Below are 23,928 nucleotides of genomic sequence, written 5' to 3'. Positions count from 1 at the left end.
GGAGAGGAGCCCCAGCTGTAGGGAGAACAGCAGCCCCCTAGGAGAACCAACACATTCTAGCCCTTCCTGACCATCCCAGGCTGTACCAGGTGCCTAGGCTCACCATGGTTTCCTAGCTGAACAACTTACACCCATTGCCTCCCCAACCAATTAACAACTCAGTTTAGCGTATTTTTACCCCCAAAAAGCACAGAAAGATGTAAGCCATCATTGCTGAAGTCAACCTCAAACCAATTTATTATTTGAAACCAAATTATTAAAAAAATATTCCACATCCATAAAACCCCAAGTCCTTGGAAATTGTGCAGACTCATCCCTTATTTCCGTGAGCGTTTGTGCTCGATGAGCAACACAACAAGTCTGTTACGAAGGAACTTTATTTCCTTAGCGTAGGACCTGCAAAATAAATCCTTGAGCTTCTGGCACAGGATTCTGAGGGAAGGCAGGTTGTGGCAGCTGGGAATGTTCAGCAAGCTCTCAAAGAACTCTTTCCACAGCTCAGCATTGGCAAGCCTGCAAAAAGGGACAAAAAAGCATCAAAAAAAGCACTAAATTCAGCTGTTAAAATACTTGTTTTTACTCTGCTCCCAGTTAGGAAAACTGCGACAGAACCTGACCTGAGCAATGTGGTACCAACATGGATTTCTAGGAAATCTAGGCACAGATTTGGGGAATATTCTGGACACCCACCTCTTGAAGGTTCCCTCAGGCTTCCAGACGCCATTGTCATTCTTGAGGCGCATGTAGGTCCCAAAGAGCAGGCAGTACACGGTAGCTGCAATCCCAAAGTAGTCTGTCTAAACCAAAACCACACCAATTTTGTGTCAAAAAGAGCTGTCACCCAGAGCACTAAAAATGAGCTGAAAACACCCCATGGAGGGGGAGAGGCTCTGCAAGAGGCTTCAACTCTGGTAGAGTCCAGTTGTTCAGTGTGCCATAAGCTCTGAGATTCCAGGCCGTCCCTTACCTGGTAGTTCCATGGTTTGTTGGTCAGCATTTCCACACACTGGAACCCAGATGTTTCACACCTGGCAGTGAAGGCTGTTCCCTCGGGGAAGAGCTTCATGTCGATGCTTTGGCCCAGGTCAATGAGGGTCAGGCCGTGGCAGAGCCCATCGATATCACACGTGTTGTTTTCCAGGAACCTTCAAACAGGACAAGAAACACCCCACACCTCAGTGTCTCCTGGCTCCCATATGGCGACATCTGGTGACAACAGGAGACACTTGCCTTTCTCCCAGGATGAAATTGTCAGGTTTGATGTCCCCATGGATGATTTTGCAGCTGTGCAGTTCCTCCACCATGTGAAGGATTTTGACAGCAAAGTAGATGACAAGGGCTTGGGGCATCACCTTCTCTGGGAGCTTCTTGTAAATGTTGACGGCATTCTGGAAGCCAGAGACACACAGCATGGCTTAAGGAAGAACACAGAAGGTAAATCAAGCGGAGGAAACGCTTCCCTAAGAGCAGAGATGCTCCAGAACAGAAGCTAGTGGCACTCACGAGCAGCGTTCCGTAGTTGTGGAGCTCCCCCACCAAAACGCTGCCGTTGGAGAAGAAATGGGCGGAATAAAAGTGGATGTAGAGGTGGTGCATGCTGGGGCTCAGCCTCTCCACCAGCTGGGTTGCAATGTAGAACTCCCAGGGGTTGGCAGGTTTCTGGACCTGGAAGAAAGAAGGGGATTTCCTGGGAAAATCTGGGAGCAGTAAAAGCTGGAGTTCCTCTCAGGTTGGGCTTTGTTGTTGGTTTTTCATGACAGATCAGGCATCTTCCCTCTTGAACTTATTCCAGAATGGTTTGGTTTGGGAGGGAACTGAAAAAATGATCCAGACCCATCTTCCATCCCCTGCCACAGGACACTTTCCACTATCCCAGGTTGCTCCAAGCCCTGTCCATCCTGGTTGTGGACACTTCCAGGGATCCAGGGGCAGCCACACCTTCTCTGGGCAACCTGTGCCAGGGCCTCACCACCCTCATAGCAATTAACCTCAGTTGATAAATTCCATGATGAATCCTCTCAAATCAAGACTTCAATCCCATGCCACAATTCCACACACTCCTTGTGAATCGCTGATGCTCCAAAGAAAGCATAAATCACCTTTTTCTCCTGAAAAAGTTTCACTTCAGGGGTTAAAGAGGGGCTTTATTTTTTCCTGAAGGACTAAATGATGGAGAGAAATCAAAGATCCACAAAAAGGTCCTGAGGTAGATATGACATGGAAAGGCCAAAGATGTGTGTGAATCCACCCAGGGGGTGGGTCAGACTCCAGAATTATTCCAGGAGACCTGCTGTGGCCCAACACCACTGACCTTGAATATCACTTTCTGATTATTCTGAGGGTTACTGGCATCCAGGATGGAAGCTTGATAGACTTGGGCAAAAGCTCCTTCTCCAACCAAGCAGTCCACATGGAATGAGGTGGAACCTTTAAAAGATTAACATTAAATCCTGCTTCCCAACTCCACAGAGGAAAACCAGGAAAAAAAAGAGAAAATCACCAGCCCATATGAATTATTTAATCTTAGATCAAGTCTTTCCCTACAAATCTCTTCCTGCTAGGAACAGGAGAGAGCAGGAGTGCTGGACGTGCCACACACTCAACCCCAGTGTTTCTATTTTTGCCTGACCCCCTGGAAGCAGTCAAATTCCAAAGGGCATGGCCTGAAAAGTAAATACTAATGTTTAAGTCCCACAGGGATGTTGCAATCCCTGTCCTACAGCTTTTGTTGACATGGGCCCGCTGCTGTTCCACACAAAGCTGGAGAGCTGTGGCCCAGTTTACAGGGAGAACTGGGAAAAATGCCACATCCAAAAGGCTCATGCTAAAAAAGGCAAACAAGCCAACCCCAGGCCCAATTTCCAGCCTGAGGCTGAGATAATCTGGAGATATACACACACAAGGAAGCTGAATTCCCACATACTTCCGAAAAGTTCTCCTAGAAAAAGCTTCAAGAAATGCTTGGCAGTGATAAGTTTGAAGGAGCTCTTACCCAGTGAGAGTTCAGTCTTCACTTTGATGAATGGAAGGGGAGATTTCCACTCGAAGTAGTTGGTGTAGGTGTGGAGTGGCTTTGGAAGTTCTGACAAGAATTTGCCAATCAATTCCTTGTCCCAGGGGTTCTCAACAAGGACTTCATGGAAAAAAGGGAAGTGTTTAAGCTCTGGGTGTCATTCCAAGGAGGTAACACAAACTTGGGCTTGAGAAAGCATCACTAATTGAAAGAAAATAATAAACCAAAACCTCCAGGAGGGATAAGGATGTGTGAAGTATTCCTTGATTTTGATACTCCAGCTTTTGCATCTGCCCAGAAATCCAGAGCTTCCCAAAGTGCACTCTGGAGTATCCATGGCAATGTGCAATCCAGGTACGACCCATACTCATCCCTCCTCACATCCCTCACAGGAATTATGGAATTGCTCCCTCCAGTGCACAAAGCACAGCCCTTGGAATCCAGAGAGAAAAAACAGGGAGTGCTGTGTACCGGCAGGTCTCCCGCTCCTGGCTGTCCTGTCGTGCTCGGCTCCACAGAGCATCTCCTGGGAACATCTATCCACCCCAAGGCAGGAGGAATGTCCAGTTCTGCTTTGAGCTGTCTGCTCGTGCAGTGGTTGGGAAGCAGCTGCAGCAATTCCTTGGATTCCAGTCCCTTGTTTCAAGACATTACCATGAAGCCCTCTCTGTTCTGGGATGTGTTCAAGAACTGGGCTACAGATTTAAACAAAATATTATTAATTGTTAATAATGTTATAATAGTACTTGATTATTAACCTTCTGCACTGGGGGTCTGGGACCTTTAGGGAACAAAAATGTGTCAAATGGCACCACGGCCAACATGGAGGTAATAAAATTGAATTTTCTTAAGAAAATTAGATTTGGTCAAGTAATTTTACCCATTCCCTAGTAATTCTCAAATCCACCAAGAGAAGAAAACAGTGGATTTTCAGCCAGTTAATTTTTAATTTCCATGGGGCAGAACTTAAATATTGGGGAAATTTTTGAGGCATGGTCACCAAACCCAGGTTTGTTTACCCCCAGAGTGCTGGGATGAGTGCTGGGCAGAGCCAGGCTGATGCAGTGGAAAACCTTGGGAAACTTACATTGGAGAAGCATACCTTGACTTCTTGGGCTTTGGCTGCCTGTGCAGTTCTCCAGAGAATTCCAAATTCATTTGGGGCAAATTTTCCTTACAGGCTGAACAAAGGGAACAAGAGCAAATCAAGGTTCATTTCACCAAAAGCAGGAAAATTTGGAGTATTCTCACACAACAGCTCTGAAAGCTGCTGCCACAAAAACCAGAACTCAAAGCCTCATTTCAAATATCTAAGTTAAATAACAGCTGGGTTTCTCCAGGAAGAATATTCCGAGATTTAAAAGGGGCAGAGCAGCATAAAGGTGCTCCAGATGGGATTCAGGCGATGTTTGGATATTCCCAACCCCATGGAATGGTTCACAACAGCAGTTGGACACACAAAGCCTCTCTTGTCTCTCACCACCTCCTCTTATCCCAGTTAAAAATTTTTGGAGAGCTTATGAGCTGCTGTTTCATAGAGTGGCAGCAGTGAGAGCCACACATAGGTGGGATTTGGATTTGGGCAGAAATGGAGTAATGAGGCATCAAATTCAATTTTTTTCCACACAAAATATTCCTTATTTTACCTCTGTCCTCCAAAGGGGGCTGGGAAGGAGCTGCCAGGTAATTAAAGGGTGTGGACATGAGCTGGGCAGCTCGGGCAAAATCCCTGGTGTTGTCTGGACTAGGAGCCAGGGCTTTGTTGCTGCAGGGGCCATTCCACACCGTGTAATCATCCCACAGGAATTCTATGGTCCCTGTTTCTTCCTAGGCAGGAAAAAAATTTCAAGATTTAAAATGAAACCATAAAAATTACCCCGAAATATAAACAAACCCCCATGTTTCCACAGCTTTAGACTGGGTCTGAATTTTGGTAATAGTCAAAGCCACAGCAAAATGCAGACCACCAGAAACTGCTGTTAGAGCCTGGAAAAGCCAATCCCATGGAAAGGGATCTCTTCTATCCCAGTTCTGTCCGTCTCCTTGGCTACGGAAGCTGCAAAGTGGCTGCAGGAAGATGAAATGCCTCTTCTTCCCTCAAACTGATGCCAACTCCACACATTTGAGAGGTGGAGTTCTCCATTAATTTTATGTCACTCAACAATCAATAAAGCTCATTCTGTTGGCAAGGAATGGGAAAAGGTATCCAGCCTTCAGCAGGCATCATTCCTATGAATATTATGGGATTGGGATAGAGCAGAGCTGAATCCACCCACTCTGGTAACCCTCCTAAGTACATAACCCACTTCCAAGGCTAATCCCTGCAGCATCACCACTCACTTTTGCTGCACAGTCAGTCAAGGGATGTTCTCCAAAAGTTCTGGGCTCCTCTGGTTTGTTCTTGTGCTGTGGGATCCTGAAAAATGATCCAAAAAGTTTAGAACAACTTTCCAGTTTAGGAGCTTTCCAGGCACGCTGGTCACAACAAAGATTGGTTTGTTTTAACTTTAATTTTTAATTTTAAGAGCCTCATTTGCAGCAACCTGGACAAGCAGCAGCAGCTCAGATTCTGCAGGGAATGAAGCCTCCCAAGCACTGTCCAAACAAGGAAGTTGTGTAATCCCAGAGCAGCAACTCCTGCTCTTCTCATGGCACTCCAGGCAGCTGCCACCAGTTGTATCCGAGCCAGTCCTGGCACAGCCACAGCAAGGTCCCATAGAATGGGATTGATTTTTTCCATGATTTTTATGGAGCTGAGCTCAGCTGCTCCTCTTCCCCTCCTTACCTGCCATTCTCCTTCTCCTCCTCATCCTCAAAAATGGCAAATGCAGGAGTGGCGGGGGCAACAATGCTAGTTTTCAAACATTCACCAGGCTCTGAAAATAAAAGATAACCCCTGTTATCTTCACCCAAAGACTATTTACACAGCCACATTCTCCCCCGTCTCAAGGCACGTGATGCTCAGGTTTCCATCCAGCTGCACCTGCAGAATTCCCACTCCAATCAACTCTTGGAAAGAAGATTTTTCCAGCCCAACCCCAGATGTAAAATCTCTCTCAGCTCACTCTTGTAAAGATCCTGAGTTTCAGTCCAGCTCAACTCTTACAGCAAGGGCTGGTGGGAGGCGTCAATGGGAAATAAAGGATGGAATTCCAGGGACAGGGAAAATAAAGAGCACACACCACTTTTTCTGCAAAAGGCTTCAAATTGTTCTTGACTGTCTTCCAGGGGAGATGGCTCAGGCAAGAAAGGTGTTTGGAACATGTCCATGAGAACACCTAAAAAAGAAAAAAATAATAAAGGAATAAATCTCCCAAGAAAAGAAATTTTCAGAGGTTCTTCCATTGTGTAGCAGCCAAATCAAATGCCAATTAATATTCTTGTAATTTATCAGCAGCCAATAACCAATTATTCCTCCCTCTTACATTTAAACACCTCAAACAACCAATCAGACACATGAAGGGCCAATTTGGCCAACACACACTTGGTCATGGTCCTTTTTATCTTTTTATTCCCTATCCAAGGAAGATTCCAAGTTTTGTAAGGGAGCAAATTCTCCTTTAATTTCTCAGATTTTTGGAAAACTTAGATATTTGTAGGACTGATGAATGCCACAGGCTTTTTCTTTTTTTTTTTTTTTTTTTTTTTTTTTTTGTTTTTTTTTTTTTTTTTGTGTGTGTGTTTTTGTTTGTTTGGGTTTTTGTTTGTTTGTTTGGTTTTTGTTGTTGTTTTTTTTTCATTTTTATTCAGCTCAGCATCAAGCAGAACTGATTGTGAACTTCCAAATTAGTGTGGTTTAGGTCTTCAAATTCCAAACAGGACTCCCTGAAAAAGCAGCTCAGACAACACACTCCCAAGAAGCCTGGCAGTGATTTATCCAGGAATTGATGGGATGTGGCTGCTGGGATGTTGTTAAAACATCAATAACTGGTCAGAAGTTTTGGGTCACCCAGATAATGCCAACAGACAATTAATGATTTAATGTTATTTTCCTCTTTGAATGGTGCACGTGCCCATCCCCAAACTGCTCCCTTGGATAGAAAAGGCTTCACTATTTCCAGGAAAGATCCCATGGTCTCCAGGGGAAGGAAAATTTTATTCTAGACCTTACCCAAGGCTTCCTTCGTGTGGACTGTGGGTGATGGCTGCACCTTGAAGGGCGTTGTTGTTCCCATTGCTCCTCCCAGTGAGGTGTTGGGGGTGGCTTGGGAAGCATTTGCATAGGCAAAGGAGGAATTCCCAACTCTGGAGGCTGGAAAACACAACAGCAAGACCACTCCTGAAGGAGCCTGGGATTGTTTATGAGCATTCCAGCAAAATATTAGTGAGGGAAGTAAACGAAAGGAGCAGCAGCGACGCAGAATTTGGGGAAAGATTTTGTCTTGTTCAGAGATTTGTGTGGCAGATTCCCAAGGGAGGCTGCCCTGGAGAGCAAGAGGGACCTGGGACAGCTGGGTGGCTTCCAAGGAATCTATCTGCAATTCCCAGGAATGCTCTATCCTGACGAAGAAAGTGAAGCAGGAAGCCAGCAAGGACAAACAGTGATTCCCAACCATGCTCCAAAAGGAATTGCTCAGAACATTGGAACAGGGACTGGATCCATGTTCCATGGAAGGGATAGAGAGACCCTGCACAGACATGCAGGGATGGAGGTTGGGAAGTCAAGAAGCTTTGCCAGGGTTGGAACTGGTGTCCACACGCAGTTAATGATTCCCAGCTGGGAACAGCCACACCAATTGCATCAGTCCCCATCCAAAGGTTCCTTACCTTCCTTCACATTCACAGCAGGAGTTAATCCAGTGGATCCCTTGTTAGGGGACCTTCAGAAGAAAGAGTCACAACATTACCTTGGAATAAAAGCTATTTAAATACCATTTTAATTTCTATTTTAATGAAGTGAGAGGTCCTTTAATACAGATCACTCTGGAAAGTTTCTGCTACAGCTGCCAATAACCTGGGCAGAGGCAGAGGCAGCAGAGTCCTTCAGAAAGCTCTCCTTGGACACAGTTTGCCTCTAAGGAATTCCGGAATATGAGTGAATAATTGTTCCCACCTTGGCCAAGTCCAATGAGCCACCCTTGCTTTCTCCCTCTCCACCCCCACCCCTGATTTTGTGGCCAAGTCCCACAGCAAAAGTGGAGGAGAAAATACCAGCACTTTTTATCTTTCTCTGGAGACCCTGGAGTGGGATCTACAGGAGCAAAGCACTTCCTGGGTTTGATTCCAGGCATTACACCAAATTTCCTCTTACTGCAACTAAACTACAGGGTAAACGGAATTAAACATGGCCATAAGGACCAAGTTTGATCTAAGTTTAATAAACAGTGGCTTCAGGTCAGGTATTTTCTTCCAGAAGGGGAAGAAAGGCTTATTTTTAGCTAATTCTCAGTGTGGACCCCGAGGACACAACAGCAGAGGAGGAGCCTGCACACTCACAGTTGTCCTGCACTCTGAGGCAGAGCTGGGTCAGGACGAGCCCGTTCCTGAGCTGGAGCAGCACTGAAGGCAGGGTGCAGCAAACTGTTCTGGAGCTCCCCAGGCTCTGCCCGAGCTCCAGCCGGGTCCTTCTCCTCCGGTGTTTCCCAGGGGGAGGTGGCTGGGATGTGGTTGCCAAGGGGCTTTGCTGGCTGCAGGGTGGGAGCAGTTGCTGGTGGTGCCTGGAACTGGGGCTGCTCAGGCACCAGAGCTTGGCCCTTTGGCACATCCAGCCCTGGAGCAGGTGCCATCCAGTTCGCTGGGATGTCAGATGTGCTGGGCCTCACAGGTGGGGTCACCTTTAGGGATGAGGAATGTTCTGTGACACCCAAATTCCCTCCCAGATGCAGCCATTCCCATTTTCTCAACTAGCTCCACATGACCAGAATGCAACAGAATCTTTAGGTTCCCCCAAGTACAACCATTCCCATTTTTCCCATTAGCTCCACGCGCCCAGAACTCAAGAGAACTTCTAGCTGCATCTCAAACTAAACTGTGGAGAAGCAAAGCCACAGTTCAGGGTAAAACCTTTAAAATCTGGGTGTTGCCAGTTGTGCCAGGTTTCCACACTGGTATTGCCCTCCTACAGCACAGTTGGATTTTGTGGGATAAGCCCATGCAGAGTGTTTCTGTCCATCCCAGAACCCACTCACCACCCTCTGGTACGGCTCAACTGTTGGTTCCAGTCTCGTTCCCTCCAGGCTTCTGGAGAGCTGGGTGAGCTGGTCCAGTTTCTGCTGCAGGGCTTGGAGTTCCAGGACTGCCGATTCCTTTTTCCTCATGGAGTCTTTCTGCTCCTCCTCTAAGGAGAAAACAATGAGATTAAATGAATACACATGGTCTTATGACGTGCTGTGCCTCCTGTACCGTCAGGAGAGATACCACTAATGTGGCATTGCAAAGAGGAGCCCAGGGGATGAGCTCAACCAGGAAGCAGCCATCTGGAGAGCTGGAAAAAGGAGGATACCCAGTGCCTGCTGCTTCCTGAGGAGCTCGTATTTCCTGAAGTATCTCTTGGCCCTCAGCTCCTCAAAGGAGAGCTCGGAGCCCTCGCACAGGAGCAGGTTCTTGTCGTACATCGGGACCTGCTCCCACCCAGCAGCCCCCGATGACGGCTTGGGCGCAACCTCGGACTTGGAGATGTAGGTGACGTAGTTCCTGTGAGGGAAAGAGAGGGAAGGGCCAGGGTTGGGGGATTTATCCCAGGAGAGAGCTCGTTGTCTCAGTGGCACTTGGAAAGGACCACCCAACCACTTACACTTCTTTTCCAGCAGCACAGGATTGAGAGTCAGCAGCATCTAGACCCTAAAGCAGGGAAATAAAACACCAAAAAAAAAAAATTAAATTAAGTTCAAGCAGTACAACTGGCACAGAGTCCACTGCTAATATTATTCCTGTGATTCTGGGAATGTGTCAGGCCACTGAGTGTGACCCAGTGCTTCCCAGATGAGACATTCCTATGGAGATGTGATGCTTGCAGCAGGAAAACAAGAGCAATATCACCTCAGTATCAGTTTTGAGATACACCAGATACAGTCAGTCTACCCTATTCAGCCAAGCTTACCAACCTAAACTCTACATGAAACATCTTTCCCAAATAATTCGTCATTTACCTGAGTTTTGCAGAGATTAGGACTTAAGCCACCTTTTGGAGGAGCCATTTGATTTGCAGCATGAGAAGTCTGAAGTGGTTTTACAACAGCAGTGTCTGGGACAGAAAATATAATGTAAGTATTTTCTACTTATTGAGTAAAAATTGTTTGCTCCTTTGTGAATTTTGATTAACTTGAAGCACTGAAAAATTAATAACTTGTTTTGAATACGTTATCCTTAAGAATTTTTCACGTAAAGAGGGAAAATAAAGAGACTTCTACAGGGAATTTGTTTCTTTCACTGACGAAACTCACTCATTGAGGTAAAAAATTCATTTAGAGGAGCTACAGATCAAACACGACTCTTCATCCTCACCTTGCGAAGGAGGATTCCAAGGATCATACCTCTGCAGGGAGCTAAATTGCAAAAAAACTCTATTATTACCACAAAATCACCTGTCCCTCACCCTTCCCCACTTCCCAGTAGTCTTGGATTTCCTTGTACAATCATTCCATGAAAGCATGATTTTTACTGCATATGGACATCTCCACAGCTGCAAAACAAAAAGCCTTCAAGAGGCAGCAGGAGAACAGAACTGGGTATTTGTTTTATATTACAGGGTATTTGTTTTATATTACAATTTACTTTGGTTTTTTGCATTTAGCTTCCCAGACTTAAATAGTTAAACTCTAAGATTCAGCTCAAGGATCATCAGCTTCACTCTGGGATATTTTTTTTTAATATACATCCCAAAACACCTAATAAATATTCAACAGCAAAGAAACATTATTAAGTTTAAACCTCCCTTTAAACAAAATAAGCACACTGAAAAAATAAACTGCCGGATGCTACCCATGGTTAATTATGAGCACTGAGTAAATGAGTAGAAGAGGCCTCAGCATTACCAGTGGAGCTGTTGCAGGCTCTCCTGGGGCTGTGCCTGGTTGAGAAGCCCTTTTTGGAGCACAGCTGCTGCTCCCTGCACGTTGCCCTCCTTCAGCAGCAGCTGAGCCCAGGCCAGGTAGAAATCCGAAGTCTTGGCTCCAATTCCCTGCCCGTGCAGGTACTCAAAGTACTGGCACGGGGAAGATATGAACTCTGCCTGCACAACACAAATGCACAAAGCCATCAGCACTTCCAAGAACATCAAAGGGAGTTGCAGACAAAAAACATTAGAATTTCTTAGTCATCACAATAGAAAATTATAGTTTTCTGAGGATAAGAGAGGTTAAGGCAAATTTCTCCAAGCTACACAGGTTAAAAAACACACTTCTGCTTTTTTCTGATCCTCCTGTCCTGCAGAGGATCAGAATTCCTGAGGCCTCCCGCACCTCCCAGAGCTCTTTGCAGTTCCAGAATAAATTAGGATAATTTAATTCCCAGAAAACGGTAGCCGTACCCACCAGCTTAACACAGTAGCTCACAAATCGCAGGTCCTGATGGTACCTCTTGTCGCTCACGAACACCTGCACCAGCTTCTCCAGGAGCCCAGGCCAGCAGGTCTGCTTCTCTTGGAGAGGGAGACATCCCTCTGCCCACTGCAGGTACCTGGAGGCGTTCCGGAGTCAGCTCCCACCCACGGAAGGGACAGCTCCCGGACAGGGATGCGCCAGGGAAGGGGCGACACCCAAACCGGGGATGGGGCATCCCGGGCCAGGGCCAACGCTCACCTGTCCCACGGCTCCAGCGGGTCGGGCCCTCGGTAATTCCGGATCTGAGCCTCGTAATTCCTGCAGGGAAAAGACCGGCAGAGTGGGAAGCGCCCGCGGTATGGGGTGGAGGCTCTGCCACCCCCACGGCCCCGCGTGGCCACGGCACCCGCGCCTCTCCGGGGGCCGGAGCAGCCCGAGCTCCCGCCGCCCGGGCCCCGGCTGTCCCGAGCTCCCGCCGCCCGAGCCCCGGCTGTCCCGAGCTCCCGCCGCCCGGGCCCCGGCTGTCCCGCTCCCCGCTCACCACCGGGACTCGGCCATGCCGCCCGCCCCAACCGCTCCCGCCGCTTCAAACTGGCCGCGCGCGGCCCCACGCCGCTCCCCATTGGCCAGCCCTCGGCCCGCACTGCATTCTCATTGGCCAGCCCTCGGCCCGCACTGCATTCCCCATTGGCCTTTAGCCCCATCAATCACGCAAGAAGCAGTTCCCGCCGCGGGCGCTGGGCGGCGCCCCGGGACACGGCCGGGGCCAAAAGCGGGATAAAAGCAGGAATTGGGGAAAGGCTGGAAAGGAAAGGCAGCGCGCGGCCCCGGAGATGAGAGCGGCCCCCACTCCTCACCCGCCTCCTCGCGTCCCACCTCCGAGCCCTGCACGTTATCGTGGAGCAGCCGCAACCCTCTCCCATCGTTAACTTGGAGATAATCCATCGTTTTTACAAACTGCTGATTTTATTGTACTGAAGAGCTGCTTCATTCAGCGTACAGCGGTCCATAGCTGCATATAAAAGTACTGCGATACAATTCCAGTTACAAGAAGTAGTTATTCCATAACATACTGCCCACGGCACGGTCCCTATCCGGGCACAGCCGGATCCTCTGACTCCTCCCTGCATTCTAGACGTTTATATGAGACTTTACATGAGATAAAGCTCCTTTAGAGGGCAAAGCTGTTTGTTCCCACCACGTAACCCGGGCCACACGCTTGGGAGCAGCCAGGGAGCACCTGGACAGCCGGGAATCGGCTCCATTCCCTGATCCGCCCGTCACGCCGCACTCTCGGAACTCGGGCTCCTGGGAACAGCCGAGGTGGGGGACAAGTTTAGGATCTCTTCAAAGGAAGGACCGTCATCCTCCAGGGGTATCTCTGCCTCGAACATGCGCTGGAGCAGAGCATCCACTGTCCTGTATCCTGAAGGGACAAAAAAATGCCCTATAAGCACCAGATGTGCTCCTCTGGATACCTTAAAGGCCCATGGTTTAAAATGGGAAAGAAAATCGCCCAAATTGCACTCCCTGCTTTTCCATCCCATCTACTTTAAGTACTCTGACCCCTTCTTGAAGATAAGGCCATTATTTGGGATTTTAAATCCTTCTATTCACACACAATGGAAATCTGAGGTACTGCAAGAAAGCCAGGAGAAGGATGGAAACAGTCACCGAGCCAGAGGAAAGAAGGATACAGTCATCCCGTGATCCAAGGCAGCAGGAATGCAAAGCCCACAGAGGAAGGAGAAAGGAAAACAGGTGTCTTGGCACAGCAGGACCTCGGCCACCAAGGCAGTGTCTCCAGAGGGAGGTTACTGAAGACAACGAACACAGAAGAGCTAAGGTGGGAGAGAAGATACCACAGAAGTAAAAACAAACATCAAATGTCCACAGCTGTCTCAAATTTTCCAGGTGGGGTTTAGCTGCTTTTATAGCCCCAAGGGAGCAGCAGGGATTTGGAGCTTCCCCAGGAACATCTAGGAACCTTGGGCCTGGACACCCTGGAGGATCACACTTACGTTTGGAGGCAATTTTGAACACCAGCCCTTTGCTCTGTGGCTTTGTTCCACCTTCCCCAGCAAACTCATGCTCTGCACTCTCCAAGTTGTCAAGGAGCTGTTCATGCTGGAGCTCATCCCTGCACAGCAAGGGCCAGGAATTACCCTGGGAAGGGGTCACATCCCACCCTGGGAACCCGGCAGTGATGGGTTCTCAGTGGGGCAGGACAAGCACCAGCCAAAGGGTTATTTTCCAGCATCTTTCCTGTCCTCTGGGCTGGAATGCCCAACTGGAAGAGCCACAGGAGGCAGCAAAGCCAACACCAGTGGCTTCTACTGGCACCTAAGCCAGCAGAGGAGCCAGAACTTCAAGACAGGGAAGAGGAATTTCCATTTTTCAGGAAGATGAGCCAGAACTTTGTGACAAGGAAGGGGAATGTCAGCTCACACCTCGACACAGAGGGTGGTTTTCCCTCGACACAGAGGGTGGTTTTCCCTCGACACAGAGGGTGGTTTTCCCTCGACACAGAGGGTGGTTTTCCCTCATCAGTGGTGCCAAATTTGCCACATCCAGCTTGGGTACATTTGGGATCTTACTCTTGAACTCCCACTCCCAGCTCCTGGATTTTCTGCTCGATGGCAGTTTCCACATCACTCTTCTCCAGGGAGTACTCCACAAAGAAAGCTTCCAAGATGAATGACACAAAGATACTGAAAGAAACAACAAGCAGAACTGAGACAGAATTTCCTCACTGGCACTGCCTGTATCAGCATGCCCAGGCTTATTTCCCAGTGCTCCATCCCCTCCAGGTCAGAGCAGCACCCGGTGGGGACAAGAATGCAGCAGATCCCACATCCCACCTGTCTCCAGTGGGTGACCCCAGGACCCACCAACAGTACCCTGACAGGGACAGATCCCCTTTTCATCTAAAGCAGAGGAAATAATCCCAAAAAACATACTTGACAATGATGATCACCATCACAATGTGGAAGGTGATGAAGTAGAGCTTGGCAGGCTGAGCTGTGACGCTGGCAAATCCATTGGCAAAGAGTAGAGTGGGAGTTAAGGGAAAAGAGGAAAGGAGGAGCTGAGGAAAGAACCAGAAACCCAAAACATTTCCCAAGAATCCAGCTGGGAATGTGCACCACAAAGGATATCGTGCCACTGGTTGACCACAGTGAGCTCCATGAGGACGATGAAGGATGAGGCGAAGTCATTGAAGTTGTTCTTGCAGTACTTCCCACGGGCAAACAAGGAATCCTTGAGAGCTGGATTCCCACATTCCAGGGCGTAAGGAGCATTTGAATTGGCTGGGAAGGACTGGATCTTCCCGTGGAATATCTCCATGCCAATGATAGCAAACACACAATACACAACCTGGGAAGAGAAACCCCATCACCTGCTTCTCCAGCAAGCTGCAAGCCCCAGGGCAAGCTCAGCATCCCAGCAGGTTTTCCAGTTTCCACAGGCACAGCAAGGGGCTGGAGGGCAGCACAGACTCCAAGAGCCCTAAGTCACCCAACAGCAATCACCAAGCAGGAATAATTAGCCAAGAACTACAAATACATGTATAGGAAATATTCCCAAATCACAACAGAAGCTCATTTTAGGAAATCATCTGAAATCCAGGTTTCTCATTCAGCCTCTTCCCCAAACCATGATTTAATTCCTTATGATGCAAAGCCCAGGCTGCCAGAACACTCCATGGATCCAAGGAGGACATCCTGATCCAGGAAAAAGCAGGAATGCAGCCCTTCACTTGCAGAATAGCCATGATTCAAATGGATACTTACAGTTCCAAGGGCCTGCCATCCAGGGAATTGCATTTATTCCCTTGGAAACAGCATGAGTATGAGATTTAAGACACACTTCCGTGAAACTGGAGTGCTTTGAGCCAAGACACCAGGATTTCTTACCAGAGTGAGCCCACCAAAAGTCAGCATGGTCGGGACAATGTTTATCAGGGTGTTCATGATGACCTGGAACCTACAGAGAGCCCACACTGGTTATTGTCACACCCTGGCCACCCATGCTCCCCACATCCCCAAAGAAAGCCTCCAGAGAGGCAGCCACTGGGCTCATCCCAGGCAGGCTGGGACAAGGCCTTGGGATGCTTTGTGGGGTGGCCATGGTCAGTGCTGGGCACACAGAGCACCTCCTCTGGCACAGAACTACCCCTGCCCAAAAACCATCTCCCATCCCATTTTCTTCCTCACCTCTGAATGCTGTCAACAATCCGGATCAGCCTGAGGACTCTTAGGATGAACACAATGTCCAGGATCTGCTGGCTGTTGTACTTCATGGCTGAAAAAAGAACAAACATATTTTTATTATGAAAATAAAGGGAAGTGTGTAGATAAAATTCTTTCATTTGTTATTATTGTGTTCTTGTTAAACACTATAACAGGGAGCTAAAAGGGAAAAAAGAGGATGACTGGGTTAGTTCTTAGAAACCCTCCAGAAACTCCTTGTCTGGTCACAAAGCCTCTCAAGCCTGAGGTGCTGGCAGAAGGTGGGGAGGACACCAAAATTCCCAAGGCATGCAGGCTGCTCAAGCTGCACTTACTGGACTTGAGGGTGGCATTGAGAATCGTTGCAGTCAGGGCAGCAAAGATGATAAGAGTATCAAACCTGGCATGAGGGAAGGCACTGCTGTTAGATTTTGGGGGACAGGGACAGGAGTGGGGTTTAAACAAGGAGTGACCCCTGCTCCTCTCACATCAGGCCCAGGCAGCCCTGGGTCAGCTCAGACTATGGGCACATGGGAGAGCTTTGTCACAACTCCTGATCCATCTTAAACACACCTGGCTGGCACAGGAGTTTGGAGCCTTTCAGTCCTTGAGGAGCCGAGCACAGCACTCACCACATTCCACACAAACTTCCAGAACTCCCACTCACCAGTTCCAGAACTGGGTTTTGCCAAAGAACTCCCTGGGTTCGTAAGTGTAGACCTTCAGGAGGATCTCGATCATGTACAGAGCAAGGAACACCCACTCTGCATAGGAAATGTAGGGGCTTTCTTCATCCAGAGCAATGAAGACAGCATTTACCAGGATGATGGCATCGTAAGTCCAAACAAAAGCCCTGCAAGAACCAAGAGAGATCAGTCTGCAGCTCCCAAGAAGGTCAAAGTCACACAGTTACTTTGGAAGCTCTTTGCCTCCTCTCTCAAAAATTCTTTACCCATCAGTTCTCTTCAAACCTGAGAATTTGGGGGAGTCACTGAAGAGTTTAGTTTTGCTGTTGAAGTCCAACACAGAATTTGGTTAACAGGTCCAGGGAAGTGATTTTTCCCCACCTGTTCAGTACTGGTGAGGCCACGCTTGGAGGTGCTGGGGGAGGAACCAGGGTCAGCTGGGCTTCCTGGTACAAGAGAGGCCTGAACACACAGAGCTGGTGCATTAAAGGGTCACAGAACTGACAGAATGACAGACAGTGCAATGTGATGCGTTGGAGAGCTAGGATAGTCCAGCCTGACAGGGAGAAGGGTCAGGACCAGCACCTGTGCATAAATACCTGATGGGAAGGTGCAGGGAAGATGGAGCCAGACTCTTCTCAGTGACATGCAGTGGAAACACAAGAGGCAAGGGGCACAAGTTGAAGTACAGGAACTTCCACTTAAAGAAGTTGCTTGGGTTTTTTTAACCAGGGGTGATCAAGCATTGGGAGGGGTTGCAGAGAGGTTATGGAGCCTCCATGCTCTGGGGATACTCTAGACCAGTTAGGATAGCCCTGAGTACCCTACTGTGGCTGACCTTGCTTGGAGCAGGGGATTCCACTAGCCCATACCTAGATGTTCCTTGCAACCTATTTTGGGATTCTGGGAAAGCCCAGAGGTGAAAGAGAGCTCTAGGGAACTCCAGAACTCCCAGGGCTGATGAGGCAGCAGGACACAGCTCTGCAGCACAGACTGCTGAGGTAGGAGCAGATCTAAGTGCAGCACTTTGGTCCTGCATGGCAAGACACAAAGCACAGCCTGATGTCAGCAAAACCCGGCTCAGACAGCGGGGGCTTACCCACAGCCACAGCTGGTTCCTCCACACTGACCAAGGCATGCCAGGAGCAGTAGCAGAGCCCCTGAGGGCTCCGTCTGTCCTCCCCAGCAGCACATCCAGGTGAGCCCTGGGCCCTGGCAGAGCTCACCTGTGCCTCACAACGCGGCGCAGGAGCCAGCTGGGTGCAGATCCGTACATGGCCGGCGCCCAGCGCGCCAGGGGGTGCTGGCGGATCTTCAGCGTCACCACCTGAATGTTGAGCAGGTCCGCCAGCTGCACGAAGGACTTCTTGTCTGCAGCAGAGGGTCAGTGTCAGCTTAAGCTCATGGCAAACTAACAGTGTCTGCTAAACGCAAATCCAAGCCCACAGGAGTGGCAGCCATCTGGACTCGGTCTCTGCTCCCAGCAAAGTCAATCCCAGAGTGGTATCCAACACAACAGGCTGAACTTGGAATTCAAGCAGCTTCTCTGCCCCAGTCCTGGGGAATTGGCTCAAGCCAGGGGCCAACAACCACCACAGAAGGATTCAGAACACAGAAACTGACTTATCTCTCCCAATACTCCCACTCCAGAGGACTGTGTGGGGAGCCACATTGCATCTGATAACAAGGACTGATAATTCATCCTCTACTGACAACAGAAGGTCCCACGTGCCATGGAGAGTTTGGCCTGATGTCAAATGGCCATGAAGGGCCACTCACAGCGTGTGCGACATGGGCTATAGCACAGGCAGCAAGAACAACCTTTTGGGACCTCAGGAATCTGGAGAGAAACAGGGAGAGGGACCCAGAGACCCCATTCCTGAAGGTGCTCAAGGAATGACTGTAATGGTACTCGGTGCTCTGAGCTGGGTGACAAAGGTGGGGAACAGGCATAGGTTGGACTCTATCTTGGAAGTCTTTTCCAACCTCAATGACTGTGATTCTGAGTCCCTCTGGGTCCATTACAGATTAAAAATCCCAATGCCAAGCCCCTTGAAGGATCAGGGTCCTGGCCCCGGCCCCTCCCCAGTCCCCACTGCTCACCTATGAACCCTTTCTGCTCATCATCTGAGATGCGGAGCAGCAGCTCCCGGTGGGAATTGCTGGTGTCAGGAGCCACCAGCTTGACCAGCTGCTTCCACCGGGCTTCCCGAACCACAAACTGCTCTCCCTCCTCTTCCTTCAGGAGGTTGAAGGCCTCGATCATCTTGCGGCGCTTCATGTAGGCGAGTTTGCGGATCTCGTTCTAGAGAGAGCGCTGGGAGTCAGGCAGCTCCAGGTGCCCTTCTACCCTTCTTTAACAAATAAACTCATTTTCACAGCACACAGATGCACGAAGAGACCCAGGGGAATGACACTGGGCACAAAGCACAGCATAGTTAGTGGGGGGGTGGGGTGAGAAATGGTGTTTAACAGACAGCTGTGGGTTCTCCACACCGAGCTCTGGAAGGATCAACAGATTGCTGGATGCTGGGACAACACTGAAAAACCGGAAGGAAAGACAAAGGGTAGTGTCAGACAGGAAGGAGGTGACAAAGATCATGGGATCTGCATGGCCACAGAAGCAAAGAGGATGTGTCCACACATGCTTCCCCATCCACAAGTGAATCCTGCTGAGATCAGGGGTGGGGATCCTCTTCTGCACATGACTGTGAGTAGAGGGACATCCGCACTCTGCTTTCTGAGAAAGATCCTACCCCCTCATGGGATCACCCAGGAATTCTCAGCTCTCCTCCTTTGGTCACAAGTCCCAAACTGCCCCTACCCAGTTTGGGTAGAACAAAAATTCTCATTTACTCAGACATCCCATTTCGAGTTCCCTCGCTCTAAGAGCACATGCAAAGATGCTGTGCAAAAACAATTCTCTGCATGGAGACAGCATTCCTGAGCTACAACTAAGCCTCCAAGATAATGCAGAATGTGTTCCTTATCTGAAGATAAGAACATTGAACATGAAGATAAGAACCATAGAACATTTAATTCAATGCCAAGAGCAGAGCTCCCAACAACCCCATGATATGAAAAGTGGATCTGTGCTTGATGTTTGCAGAACACCAAAGGCAAGAAGCTGTTTCCCCTTCTCAAAGCTTTCCAAGGGAAAGACAGAGGTTCCTGACAGAGAACAGCAGGAAGCCACTGGTCACAAGCCCCTCCAGGCATTACCTTCAGGTGTTTCTTGTAGTTGTTGTAGACCACAGCCAGGAAGAGAGACATGAAGATGTAAGTGTTGACAATGACAAAGGCAATGAAGAACAGGGCATACCAGGAGCTGAAGTCAAACGCTGGCATCCTAGAGAAGGGGAGAGGGATTGCTGCCTGCCAGACTGACAAAAGTGAGTCCATGAGAAAACAGACTGCCACAAGGATTTCCAAGCGCTGTTTTGGACTGCCAGATCAAACTTGTCAAATAAAAGCTAAAAACTGCATTAGTTCAGTTAGCAAACACTTCTCCTCTGCTGGGTTTCCATCCTGGCTTGTCAGGCCCTGACTGAGGGTGTGCAGAAAACAGCACAGAGATGAAATCTCTGCCAGTGCAGCCAAATTTAAGAGCAGACATGAGGCAATGCCTCAGTCATATGCTATTTTTTGGCCTCAGAGCCTTGCTGCACTCAAATCTGCTTTTCCACTTGCTCTAGGACAAGCTGCATTTTATTTCTCAGTTTAAATTCCCAGGGTCGCTGTACCACCACAGTTGTACTCAAGATATTTCCATCACATAGATGACCGAGCCTTTCCTCCCTGTCCTACTCCTGACAGCACCTTCCCAGCACAAACTACAATGGAAACCCAGAAGACATAGGGATGAAAAGCCCAACATCCACAGAATTTTAACTTTGCTGTGCAAATTAGAGGCTGCGCAGAGAGCCCTGAGAACATTGTGAGAGGAAGAGATCTGATCATCTACACATGACAGCCATACATGACATCTGGGCTGTTTGCAGTTGTCACCAGCACGTAGAGGTCAAACACAATCTCCAGGTAGTTTCTGAAGTAGGGCAAGCCTTCTGCTGTCTGGAGATTCCTAGGAGGAAGAGGAGAGCCTGAAGTTAAGCACTGGGATCACAGCTCCTGCAACAGGAGCAGTGCTTGCATTCCCTAGGAATTGTTTGGAGTCTGCCCAGAGTATCCAGGAGCAAAGGAAGTATCCACACCTCTCTCCAAACAGCTTCAAGGCCATGAGGGAGAACATGAGGAGGCTGAACATGAAGAGCAGGAAGACGTAGGTGATCTCTGGCAGCGTGTTGCGGATGCTGCGGAAAGCCCTCCGGATCTGCCAGGGACAAGGGAAGTGTTCAGAGGCAATGTGGCACCCCTTTTTTCCCCTCACCATCCCACCTGGATCAAACCCCTACAACTGGGGTGCGAGAGTCCCAGGCCTCTCCTCCTTGTTCTTCAGGGGGATCCTAGAAGGAAAGGCCCTACCTACACATCACAGTGAACTCAGGAGCCAAGGGACAGAGGGTCCCAGGGCACTGCTGAGGTGTTCTTTGCTGCAGGGAACCAGTCAGGGACAGAAATCCATCACTCCAGGCCACAAAGCACATGCTCTGAGCCCAGATGTTGAGCTGCTCCCTCCCCCAGGCCTCCACATCACAGTTTATTAATTTGTAAGTCAGGACCAGACCAGTCTTGGGCAGCAGGACAAAGATCTCTCCATGCTGAGAGGAATCAGAGTCCAAATCTGGACTACAGGTTTGAGAACACCGTGACACTTGTTTACCCAGGAGACTTCCAGAAATCAGTAACCTGGTCCCTGACTCAGGGAGAAACACGGGGTTTTTTTCTCTGGTACTGTGTGAATCCACCCTTTTGCTCACCTCAAATTATTGCTTCAGGCCACTTCTGAAACAAACCCTTTCTCACAGGACCCTAAATTCTGCCATAAAACCTTCCTGCTACATCCCTGGAATTGTGGAAAGCAGCAGGCTGTCTGAAAAAACAGGACCCTGGACATCCCACTGGACCTTTTCTGTACCTGGCGACTCTCTGCGAAGTTGATGAGGAAGATGGGCCTCACAATCCTTGACCATCGGATGCTCCTCACATCATACAGCCTGAGGATCCCATATATGGCCAAGTCTGTCAGGGATAACTGTAGGAGAAAGAAGGAAAGCTCCCAGAAGAAACGCTGGAATGTGCCTAGATAGTGACGTGTTTGTTGATACAGGAGAGGTGCACACACGACAGGTTTGTGAAAGTTGGTTGGTTTGGCCTTGGCTCATGTATGCCAGGTCTGGGATCCCAGGAAAATAACATGAGGGGGGGAAAAAAAACACCTCCCCTGGGCCCAACTCACCAGGATTGCCACCATGATGCAGATGTTCTTGGTGTCCTTCCAGAACACGTTGTGCAGGGTGACTTTGGCAAAGTGTGTCAGTCGACCGAGGAACACCAGAAGGCACAACACCTCCAGCACTGATGTGGCCTGCAGAGAGAGCAGGGCTCAGCCAGCACAACCAGGAGCAGCAATATTCCTTTTTGCATAATAAAAAACAGGCAGAGCAATATTTTCAGGCTTTCTTTTACAGAATTCCCTGCCACAGGCAGGTTAAAGCCAGCAAGTCTGTGTTTGCTCTAGGATTCAGGGAGTACATCTTCCACAATCACACTGGTGCAGGACAAATAAAAAGGTTGCAGAAAAGTTGGGCTGAAGTAAAACTAGGCTTCTAATTTCACACATGAGGACTGGACTTGAGTCCTAAAGAAGGCTGGAACTGGTCTCTGAGATGGAGAACAGCAACATGACTTTGACCACAGTCACATGGGCCATCGCTGGGGGCCACAATGGCTTCTACAGTCCCTGCCAGCTCCTGTGCCTTTTTTGTACCCATTTCAAACAGATCACAGAATTATAAGATCACAGAATCATTTGGGTTGAAGGGTACCATAAAGATGACCCCATGCCACGGGCAGGGACACTTTCCCATAACCCCAGTTGCTCCAAGCCCTGTCCAGCCTGGTCTGGAACACTTCCAAGGATCCAGGGGCAGCCACAGGCTCTCTGGCAAACCTGTGCCAGGGATTCACCACCCTCACAAGGGACAATGTCTTTCCAATATCCCATCTAATCTTGCCCTCTTGCAGTGGGAAGCCATTCCCCCTTGTCCTGGCACTCCAGGCCCTTGGAAATAGCCTTTCTCCATCTTTCTTGTTGGCCATTTCAAGTACTGGAAGAGCCAATTAGGTCACTCTGAAGGTTCTCCAGGCTGAACAACCCCAATTCCTTCAGCTTTTCCTCACAGCAGACCTGTTCTATCCCTCTGATCAACTTGGTCATCTCTTCTAGACTCACTCGAACTTTCCATGCTCTTCCTGTGCTGGTCCTGACCTAGAGCTGGATGCAGGATTCCAGGTAGGGTCTCACCAGAGCAGAGGATCAAAGATACCCGCAAAAACATCACCATCCACTGTCTCTTGGCATCTCTGACAGCCACTTTGAAGCAAGAGGTCCTTGCTGGCTCCAGCAGCTGCATTTGCTGCTCCTACACCACAAACTCACCAGAAAGGGGAGCGGATACACAGCAGGTTCCTCAAAAAGGGCAAGGGAGAGGTTGAGGAAGATGAAGAAGTAGGTGGCTGTTCGCATCATCCAGTGGTTATAGAGGTGATAAAGCCTGGAGGAAGAAGGCACAGGCACCATAAATAAAGGCTACAGGGCACATCCCCAGAGCACCACCAAATGTGCCCTGGAAGAACAGCACTTGCTGTCCCAAACAAACATTTCTGCCAGAAAGGAATTTGGTAATTTGTTTCCAAATCAGTCTCAGAGCTGATAGATACTATACTGTCTTTCAGAGTAGGATTAAATAACAGAATATTTATTATAGTAAACAAAAAATATTTAACTTGGTTCTTCCACTCCAGCACCTTCCACATAGCTGAAGGCTGACCAAGCCTCCCACACTCTTCATTCCCACAGAGGCTTAGAAGACTTCATGTTAGTTTTATTTTCTACCCTCCAGCAAGCCGCAACTTTTTAATGCCATTTCCCATCCTCAACAAACAGATGCACTGAGCCCCGTTTTAAGCATTTCAGCTTAAGCCAAATTTTTGGCACCCCACCCATCCACCCCTCTTAGCATTCCCGACTTTTTCTGGCTGTTGGTGTTTGACCACAGCTGTGGTTGGCTCTCCACAGGTGTGGTTGGGGCGCACGCCTCCTTACCTGACAGCCTCCGGAGAGGTCTTAAAAGGAATATTCCTGTTGTACTGTGCATCGGAGACAAACGCTGCTGCCAGCAGGAGATCCTGGGGAAAACACAAGACAGCGCGTCAGGAGCTTCGGGGAAACTCCGCGGAGTGACTGAGGGGGAAGGAGAAGGGGACGCGGCGCCCCGGCGCTACCTGCGCCGCCGCCTCGGCCATGGCGCGGGCGGACGCGGCACCTCCCCGGCCCCGCCGCCTTTAACGGGGCCGGTCCCGCCCCCGCGGCGGCGGAAGCGGGAGGCGGGGCCGGG

The 23,928-nt window shown here is 49.1% G+C and overlaps 1 protein-coding gene across 1 annotated transcript; it reads right to left on the bottom strand.

Annotated features, from left to right (window-relative positions):
* Nucleotides 1-210: 210 nt before the first annotated feature.
* Nucleotides 211-23,899, bottom strand: BUB1 (BUB1 mitotic checkpoint serine/threonine kinase). Its single transcript, XM_077782002.1, has 41 exons — nucleotides 23,816-23,899; nucleotides 23,637-23,719; nucleotides 22,971-23,085; nucleotides 21,768-21,896; nucleotides 21,447-21,563; nucleotides 20,623-20,741; nucleotides 20,391-20,492; nucleotides 19,634-19,760; nucleotides 18,515-18,716; nucleotides 17,638-17,782; nucleotides 16,393-16,578; nucleotides 16,061-16,125; nucleotides 15,711-15,798; nucleotides 15,411-15,480; nucleotides 14,652-14,871; nucleotides 14,454-14,544; nucleotides 14,091-14,204; nucleotides 11,752-11,811; nucleotides 11,485-11,629; nucleotides 10,987-11,183; nucleotides 10,457-10,497; nucleotides 10,102-10,196; nucleotides 9,747-9,793; nucleotides 9,456-9,646; nucleotides 9,142-9,290; nucleotides 8,450-8,787; nucleotides 7,781-7,833; nucleotides 7,125-7,265; nucleotides 6,196-6,291; nucleotides 5,799-5,889; nucleotides 5,354-5,429; nucleotides 4,660-4,840; nucleotides 4,116-4,194; nucleotides 3,485-3,708; nucleotides 2,993-3,133; nucleotides 2,312-2,427; nucleotides 1,504-1,665; nucleotides 1,231-1,388; nucleotides 968-1,145; nucleotides 691-797; nucleotides 211-513 (listed from the first exon to the last, which is right to left on the bottom strand). Exons 1-41 carry the CDS (start codon nucleotides 23,834-23,836, stop codon nucleotides 318-320), a joined length of 5,256 nt encoding a protein of 1,751 aa, XP_077638128.1. The 5' UTR covers nucleotides 23,837-23,899; the 3' UTR covers nucleotides 211-317.
* Between the last annotated feature and the right edge of the window lie 29 nt (nucleotides 23,900-23,928).

The sequence above is a fragment of the Lonchura striata genome, chromosome 3 (assembly GCF_046129695.1).
Source record: "Lonchura striata isolate bLonStr1 chromosome 3, bLonStr1.mat, whole genome shotgun sequence".
NCBI lineage: Eukaryota > Metazoa > Chordata > Aves > Passeriformes > Estrildidae > Lonchura > Lonchura striata.
This window is presented reverse-complemented; position numbering and strand designations above follow the sequence as displayed.

Bases quoted from the DNA above. Each gene is read 5' to 3' on its own strand.
- BUB1 (XM_077782002.1), bottom strand. From the start codon at position 23,836: ATGGCCGAGGCGGCGGCGCAG. The intron at 20,742-21,446 runs GTACAGAAAAGG...TGTCCCTGGCAG, and splicing joins ACTTCGCAGAGAGTCGCCAG to ATCCGGAGGGCTTTCCGCAG. The intron at 9,291-9,455 runs GTATCCTCCTTT...TTTTCTCCTTAG, and splicing joins CAGGAAGCAGCAGGCACTGG to AGGAGGAGCAGAAAGACTCC.